Source organism: Temnothorax curvispinosus, unplaced genomic scaffold (assembly GCF_003070985.1).
Source record: "Temnothorax curvispinosus isolate PA1 unplaced genomic scaffold, ASM307098v1 QBEX01012536.1, whole genome shotgun sequence".
NCBI lineage: Eukaryota > Metazoa > Arthropoda > Insecta > Hymenoptera > Formicidae > Temnothorax > Temnothorax curvispinosus.
In genome coordinates, this window is record NW_020222316.1 from 4,783 (window position 1) to 13,638 (window position 8,856).

An 8,856-nucleotide genomic window follows, 5' to 3' on the forward strand; every position below is an offset into this window, starting at 1 on the left:
ATTATGGATTTTAGAAATCTTGTATTCGTCATTTTACATCTGCCATTCATTTTGTTACCAGATTCGTTATTTGCGACCCCAAAAACCTATAAATTCCACGTTTCACATAAGATAATTAAAAATAACGGTTTATAGATATGCTTTTTAGTATTTTATAGCCGCCATTTTGTTTTTTTTGTTTTATTTTGACTTCAGATTACTAACCAGCGACTTTGAAAACGTATGTGTACAAAATTAAACATAAAATCAATAAAAATTACGATTTATAGATATGCTTTTTAGTATTTTATAGCCGTCATTTTGTTTTTTTTTTTTTTAATTTTGACTTATTCGTTATCAGCGACCCCAAAAACCCTTATATACCAAGTTTCAAGTAAATATCTTAATTTTTCGACTTTTGGCCAGCTTTTCGGGAATTGGCCCCCCTGTGCGGTTGTTGAGTTCCATGGCGGTCGGTGATGGAGAGGCGTGCAGTGGCCAGCAGAATGGCCTTGCGATCGTCGCCATGCTGCACTGCCGTGAGTGTGCTGGCCTCGGCGATCGCTGGTTTGGAGCTGGCATCATGCAGCAGCGAGTGGTGCTTCGCATTGCAGAGGATGCACGTCTTGGTCGACGGACATTTGGCAATTTGGTGGTTGCCTAAGCAGTTAGAGCATAAGTTTTTGCTTTCGACAATGGTCTTCTTCTCGCTCGGAGTCTTCGCTTGAAAGTCACTACAGCCCATCAGATAGTGTGAGCCCTTGCACACCACGCAGCTGCCCGATCCCGAGGTAGTCTTGGCATGGTTCGACTTCGCGGATCGTGTACCGCTAGCCTTGGCTTGGTTGGTCTTGGACTCACCCTTGGATGTGACAGGCGTGAGAGCCTCGAGCGAGCGAATCTTCTCGATGACGAAAGTTCGGAAGGTGTCGTAGGGAGGCTTCAACGATGTCCGGATGGCGGCCTCCCAGTCGCGCCGAGTTTGAGGATCAAGGAGCTCGACCGCGATGTGGACAAAGAGATCCATGCCGTGAGTGGCGATCGGTCGACCGAGGTTCTCCTGAGCATTTACGGTGTTCGTCATGCCGTGGAAGATCCGTCGCAGCTCGATCGCGGACTCGCTCTTCATCTTCGCGAGAGCCGTGAAAGCGGAGAAGTTGGAACGCACCAAGACTCTCTGATTTTCGTAGAACTCCCGGAGCGTCGCCCAGGCTCGCTCAAAATTACCGTGGATTAGAGGTATATTTCTCACTAATTTTGCCGCTTTACCTCGCAGGGACGTTCGAAGATAATGCAGCTTCTCAACGTCCGTGATCGTGTGATGGCGATTTATGACGGAGAGGAACAGGTCACGGAAAGAGAGCCAGTCCTCAATGACACCAGAGAACTGAGGCAGGTTGATGCGCGGCAGGAGGTTGTGCGGAGTGGCCTCTCTGGCCGAGGCAGTTGCTGCATTGCCATTTCCCTCCGTTTGCGTCAGACAGTTCGCCCAGTCAGTCAGGGTGCCCCGTTGCATAACGTAAGCATTCTCTGTTGTTTCATGTAGATCCGCCGTGAAGTAATCTGTGTATCTGAGTTCAGCAAAGAATCGCGCGCAGAGAATCTCATGTTGGGCTTCATATTTCACCCCGCTGGAGTCCAGCGTTTTAATGCGAGTTTCAATGATGCCTTGAGTTGGATTTACCCAACTTTCTCGTGTTGTCAGTTGCTCGGGATATGCGGGTGAACAACTCTTGCTGTCTCATGAGAAGAGCATTCATGTCGAGATTCATTTTGCCGATTGCTTTCCAGATTTACTGGAGCTGACCGGAGCACGCATTCACAGACCGTACACGGACGCGGAACACGGATCCGGCTCGAAGGACCAAAAAAATGTCTAAGCGCGCGCGATGAAAATTCAGGAAAAGGATCGGCTGAGTATCTAACCAGAGTTTCTTATTCACCAACGATAACAGAGTTTATTACCATAGTCTACAATAAAAGTTCCGAATGATTAACACTTTCCGTTTCAGAGCGAAGTTCAACACGACATGTTTACCGATCGACGACGTTGTCTGTTGCGAGCGAGAGCGAACAATCGTTTCTCATTACCACGCGACATTAATTTATAAGTTCGGTTCAGGTGTGACGTTGAAGCCGTGCATAAAGGTGCGGAGCTCCGTCGTACTAGGGTCACCGAGGGTGGTCCTGCGCCGTTTGACGGATGACGTAGTGCAGCAGGCGAGTCGCCAAGCAGAGCCTTCCGTCGAGCGAGGGGCAAAAGACGCGGCGAATCCGCCGATGCAGGAGCCAGCCATGAACGAGTCGGGTGCGGTGACCGAGCAGGCCGCCAGCACGACCACCGAAGCACCGGCAGCGCCGGACGTGGGTCCCGTAAGGGAGCCCGATCGGGCTGTCGTCCCAGAGGCGCCAAGCGAGGCGGCATGCCTCGTGGAGGCGGCAATGGTGACGGTCGCGGACCCGGAGCCCTTGTCACGGGTGATGGAGGAGCTTCTGGCAATACAAACCGCGACGGAGACGCTGGTAAGTCAGGTGGAGGGAGCCAGCGCGACGAGGACGGAGGTAGCCGCAGCGGAGGGAACGTCATCGGAAAAGTTCCAAAGCCCGGAGGCGGAAACGTCTAACGGGGAAGGGGACGCAGAGATGAGGCCCGAGTAGTCGGAGAGTGACAGGCGCTCCGAGGGTGGAGACGGCAAGCCCTTGTGTAGCGACAATCCCACCCGGCGTCGCTGTACATAAATAGGATATAAGGTAGGCGACTAAGATCGCAGGGCAACGGCCCAAGTAGCATTAAGTTTTCCCATGGACCGATCCAATAATTTTAGTTTATTAATAAACGGCTCTAGCCTGAAAACCATTTATTTTACTTTCGCGTGCGCGGATCGGCGCCAAAGGCGCACAATATAGGCGGAGAGCCACACACAATCTTCACAAAGACCAGCCCGGCCGGAGAACGGGGCCAGAGCCGAGCAGTAGAACAAGCCACGGGACTTGTCCGACGCAAAGGTGAAAAGTTAGCGCGACGTGCAAAAAGCTAAGTCCTGACTCAAATCCGGGTTAGAGTATAACGGCAGACCAAGTCACGGGACTTGTCCGACGCGAAGGCAAAGAGTTGGCGCAACACGCGAAAAACCAAGTTCTGGCTCAGAACATAGACAAATCCGGAAAACAAGTTAAGTCGATGGGGCGGTCAGACCCCAGATGGGGTGATGTTAGAGTATTAGCGCGACACGCGAGAAACTCTAAGTCCTGGCCCACATAGGGGCTTAAACAGGTAGACAGGCTAAGTCAGCGACGCTGTCCGATGAACTACGCGAGAGTTAGGGCGACACGCGAAAACTTAGCATCTGACAGACCAGCGAGGTCTCGCGTGAAGTCAGACTAGATCCGCGACGCGATCCGGTGACGCAGAGGCATATCCCGGCGACGGCCCACGATCCAGCTTCCCGGACATCATCCCCAAGGAAGGACCAGCCCTGACACACCAGGCAAACCTAGAATACCGCCAGGATAGGTCGGCGACGAACCCCGGTCACCCGGACCAAAGATACGGCGACGTCCCGCGATCTCTCGATCCAAGCGTCATCGCCTGGGAACGGTCGCGGAAATAGGGTCAGGCAACCACCACGAGTGGTCAGAGTAGGTCGGCGTCATTGGCGTCCCTGGTGCGATACACCTGGACATCGTCCACAGGAAAAACGTGCGGAATCGCGTATAATAAGCGTAATTAAGACGTGCGCATAGGTCGGCGTCGACGACGGACGAAAACGCCGAAGGTGAATAACCGGTGCACGAGCACCAAAGCGGCGAAGCCCCTAGAACGCGAAAACAGCGGAAATTTCCATGGGAAACATCTGGAACTCCCGAACGCGTAAACACGTGGAGAGGGGGAAAGAGAAAGTCGGAACATCTGGCACTGCGGCGCAAACAGGCGACGAAGTGGGGATGTGACGAGAAGTGGGAAGCCCTAGAAAGCCCCGCGGCCAGTGCTGCGATTTCGAGCCCCGGCACGCACGCGAATTTCCCCCTCCACTAACGCACACAAATGACGCTCGGTCTATCGGTGTGTCGGCAGCGCTCGGCCGTTCCGAGCGAGAGGGAGAATATCGCTCCCTCCTTGTCGCTCTCACACAGCTTGCGCGATCGACGAATGTTTTTACGCTGGAAATGCTTTCTCGGTATCTCGGTGTGAATCTGAGTTGCCGGTGCACGATAACTAAAGAGCGATCTTTGGAATAATGTAGAGATGATGTAGAGATGAATAATGTAAAAATGATTAAATAAACATGAAAAAAATTGTAGTAAAAATGTATATAAAAGTATATTTTCGTTATCAAATATATTTATAGAAATATTAATACTATATTTTTATATATTATTTATTTATATGTCCAATAACGTGATATATATGTATATATATACATATACGTGTTTCAGAGGATATTGAACTAAATAAGAAAGTTATATACATATGTATTGTATAATTTATAACTTCTTTATTTGTTTCAATATCCTCAATTGTATACCATTCAAATAAATTCTAGTAAGGAATAATTTCCTCATATAAAAATTGTACTACAGTTAAACGCATTGTAATAGAAGGAGTCCACTATTGAGAAATTTAAAGAAGCATTTTAAAGCTCACAGTTTAATAAGTCGGATAGGTACTTTAACAAACGGGAAATCCACTCTTTGCCAGAAACGTGGACAGAAATAAATCTAGAAAATATTAAACTTTCTTACTCGTCAATGTCACTACATAACAAATATTAAAACACTTGTTTTAATTAAGACATTATTATACGTGCATAAAAGTAAATAACAAATGTCTGAAATATATACCACATCTGTTATTGACATGTTGTAACAAAAATATCATTCCAGTCCACATTACTGCTCGATGGAAACCGCGAGAAAGTGGTGGTTTCTTCCATCAGGAGGAAATGTAAAAAAATTGTCAAATAAGTTACTTACGAAATATAACTATTTCACAATTTTTTATTGTACATTTCCAAAGGATTGAGGGAATAAAAAAAAATAAAGAAATAAAGATACATATTTTTTAAAGCTACTGCATGCAAGCGATAAACAAAACGTAAAGCACAATACGTAAATAAAAAGTATAATACATTTTAAAATAGTTAAGAAACATACAAACACAATAAAAACTACTGTATTTACAGTTGCAATAATGCATGCATTTAAAAATTGTCCTTTAGAAAAGTGTTTCACGCAATGGAAAACGAGATTTCACGCGTCGATCTCTTTTTCGCTGGCAAAGTAACTCGTAAGTAAAGGATGCGAAATAATAATAGAACCCTGAACTATCTATACAATCGGAACGCGAAAACTCTTCACAAACCGTGGAGAATACGTATTCGAGAATCTCTCAGGTTTTGGCCAGACAACCTGTTGTTTTGCGTCATTCATTCTCAATTTAGTCCTCTAGTGCTACCTCACGCAATACAACGCTCACGTTTCGACAAAAACTGTATCTTACACCCGAAAATTTTTCCACAATATTATGTGCGGTTTACTATCAGTGCAACTGTATAGTCCAAAAATCAATTTTTTTGTTTGATGCAAAATTACATCATCTTTTAACTCAAAATCACGCCTCACAATATAGCAAAACTGTCACCGCTCGTTTAAATTTAATATTAATTGTATTCAGTTTTAATTAGAACAATGGCTTTAAGAGTCTACACGTGTTTGTGTATCGACATTATTAATGATATAAAACTCACATTAAACACCTCTGCGTTGTTCACACATTTTTCAATCACATTTACAGTGTGAGTTCGTGCCTCCTGACTTTCATTTATCGCATTTATGGCGTCAACTGAAAAAATATACAATATCAATTTTTAACACTAAATAAATAAATATACTCTCAAAAATAAATTTAATAACTTTACACGTAATAACTTACATTTGCTGAAGCCAAGGCTTTACTTTGAGAGTAATCGCCCCACTTTCTTTCACCGCTAAGACAGAAACGAAACTTGGTTCGTTCCGCCGTTTACATCTTCAATACAGAAATGTGAGTTAACGCTGATTCCTCCCACTTATTGTTAATGACCTGTAACAAAGATTTGTGTTCAAATATGTATTATTATCTGTTAACACATTTTTTCTTGTATTTTAATAATAATTAATATTGTAATATGTACTTACAATAAGTTTAGCCAAGGCCTTTCTTGAGAAGTAGACATTCGTCTCACTTCTATTTGCACGACTCTGTATCGCCGTCAGTCACGAAAATTCTAATCTTAGCAGATCGTAGGATATATAAGTGTATAATATACTCAAGTGTATATCATTAATAATATATTTAAGAAACGCTTTTAATATAATTTATCGTGCCGATGAATTATATTAAAAGATAGAACTGTGAATTATTTTAAAATCCGCCACTGTTATTGTCAAATGTACAGAAAAGTCACCGGAGTTTATCCTCAATCCACAATAAATGGTATTTATTGGGTGAGTTAGCTCCGGTTTAGGGTGATCAATATACCAAAACCTTTTACTTCTGTAAAAGGTTTGGATAAGTATATGATCAAAAAATGTATATTTGACAATAACAGCGGCGCATTTGTTACACAGTTCTTTACATATGTATTGTAAAATTTATAACTTTTCAGTTACAAATTATACAATAACAATTTAGCTCTTTTGCAAAAATTAAGCCATTTATTCCAATTAAAACTAAATACAACGAATATGAAATCCAAACGAGTGGTGACAATCGTGGTACATTGCGAAGTGTGGCTTTGAATTAAAAACCAATGTAACTTTGCATCAAAGAAAAATATTGATTTTTGGACTTAACAGTTGGACTGAAAAACCGCGCATAATACTCCGAAGAAACTTTCGGATCTAGGATACATTCTGTGTCGAGACGTGAACATTACATCGCGTGAGATTGCATTAGAGGACTGAACTGAGAATGGATGACGCAAAACAGCGTCGTCTGGCCAAAACCTGAGAAATTATTGAATACGTTTCTCTACATTTGTTTGTGAATAATTATCGCATTACGATTGCATGAAGTTCAAGGTTTTATTAGTATTTGCACTCACCGAACACATACGAAAATACGAATAATTTAAGCAGCGAATTAGAGACCGACGTGAAATATCTTGCCGGTCCATAACGTGTAAACAAATTTCGTGAGAACTAGCAAGAAAAATAAAAAAGCAAAAGAGTACAAAAAGCAAAAACATATATACATGCATTACAAAAAGCAAATTTACAGCCACCAAGCAACCCGGCCAAGCTGTGTCTGAGCCTCTCTAAAGCTAAACTGGAAAGCAAATGTTTTTTTATCAATCTAACATGCTCCTGCGGCACTTTAAAATATTCGTAAGTACGTCTTCCACAATAAGTATAGCTTATGAGAGACTCAATTATAAATCCGAGGACGTAGAGAGAACTTCATCACCGGCAAACAAACGCAAATAACATGCATTATTTGTTTCGTTTGTTCGACGAAAATTCTCGGAGGACATGAGAGCTAAATGTCGAGCATTATGTCATGGTTCGAGCTGTTTCTCCTCTCGCCCTCAGACATGATTTAAATACGCATATACCTTGAACGTGACTCGGAGAAAGGCAATTACGTTTCTTCGTTTTTACGTCTGTCAGCATGGAAAACACTCTTTCGGCATCAGCATTAGAATTTGGAAGAGATCGAAGTGCATTTACTAATTTTGTAACTATAGGAAGTTTAAATTTGTCATCCGCGTCTTTAGTTGCCATTATTGTTTTCCAGGCATTATCAAAATCCAAACTGATTATATGTTTCTTCTGCTCTGATGTAAAATCCAGAACTAAAGATTTCCATTCTTTTCGCAACATCTCCTCATCAAATCCGCCCAATCGTTTGGCAATAAGAAGAACATCCTCAACAACGGAGTTGTTTGGTCTGTTCTCCTCGTCTTCTTGCTGCAGAGCAAATTTCGGATCAAAAATCCTCAATTTACTCAGAAAATCCTCTTTGACAAAAAGTCTCCGACGAATTTCTTTAGCAGCGATGTTGTAGAATGACAAACAACTGGCGTATACTGATTTGACAATTTCACTTTGACCTTCTTCATTCAATTGATCAAGAAGGTCTTGGCAATCCTGTCCGACCATAACTTGATCAGGAGATAAACGATTGCACGCGAGTAAAGGATCAATTACACCCATCCCTACAAACTTTAATAACGGAGCTTTTACTACATTACGAAGGATGGTTTTCAAAAAATTTTCCGCGGCTGACTGTAGTAAATGAACTTTTGTTCCTTCAGCTTGAAAAGAAGCATTGAATTTGTTAAAAGCATCAAGAATATACTCAAGAAACAAAAGATATGCTTTGATTTCTGGATTTTGCATCATGGATAGTAAAACAGCTCCAGATTTTGATTTTTCGGTTAACTGGTCTTCTACCAAAAATTTCTGCAGCATGTCCCAATTTTCATTCACTCTAACCACGCACGAATGACGTGAGAGCCATCGCGTTTCACACAATTTTAAAATTTTTCTCCCTTTATTATTGCTATTAAATGATTGTTGAAATTGTCGAAAAATACACGCGCGCTTGGGACTGCTGGAGATGAACGATGCCACTTTTCGCAGGAATTCCTCGCATGCTTCAGGAATTGCTGTACAAGCTGCATTTGCTATTAATGCAGATGCATGGCAAGGGCATGGCATCATTATCAAATTTTTGCAATAATTTTCCAGTTTTGTTTTAAATGATTCGTACTTTCCTGTCATAACGGAGGCGTTATCAGAGGAAAGAGCGAGAATGTTGTGGAACGGAATTTGGTTTTTCCACATCACGTCTCTAAAAGTTGTAAATAATTTATCGGCACTACAATCACTCGC

The 8,856-nt window shown here is 42.6% G+C and overlaps 1 protein-coding gene across 1 annotated transcript; it reads right to left on the reverse strand.

Moving 5' to 3' along the window:
* Positions 1-382: 382 nt before the first annotated feature.
* LOC112462587 lies at positions 383-1,751 on the reverse strand. The gene is made up of 2 exons (XM_025028458.1): positions 1,669-1,751; positions 383-1,550 (listed from the first exon to the last, which is right to left on the reverse strand). The coding sequence occupies exons 1-2, from the start codon at positions 1,749-1,751 to the stop codon at positions 383-385; spliced, it is 1,251 nt and encodes a 416-aa protein (XP_024884226.1).
* Positions 1,752-8,856: the final 7,105 nt, after the last annotated feature.

What these genes read in the sequence shown, in the direction of transcription:
- LOC112462587 (XM_025028458.1), bottom strand. Translation starts at nt 1,751, where the DNA reads ATGAATCTCGACATGAATGCTCTTCTCATGAGACAGCAAGAGTTGTTC. An exon ending in GCAACTGACAACACGAGAAA is followed by an intron (nt 1,551 to 1,668) that starts GTTGGGTAAATC and finishes TGCTGAACTCAG; the next exon opens with ATACACAGATTACTTCACGG.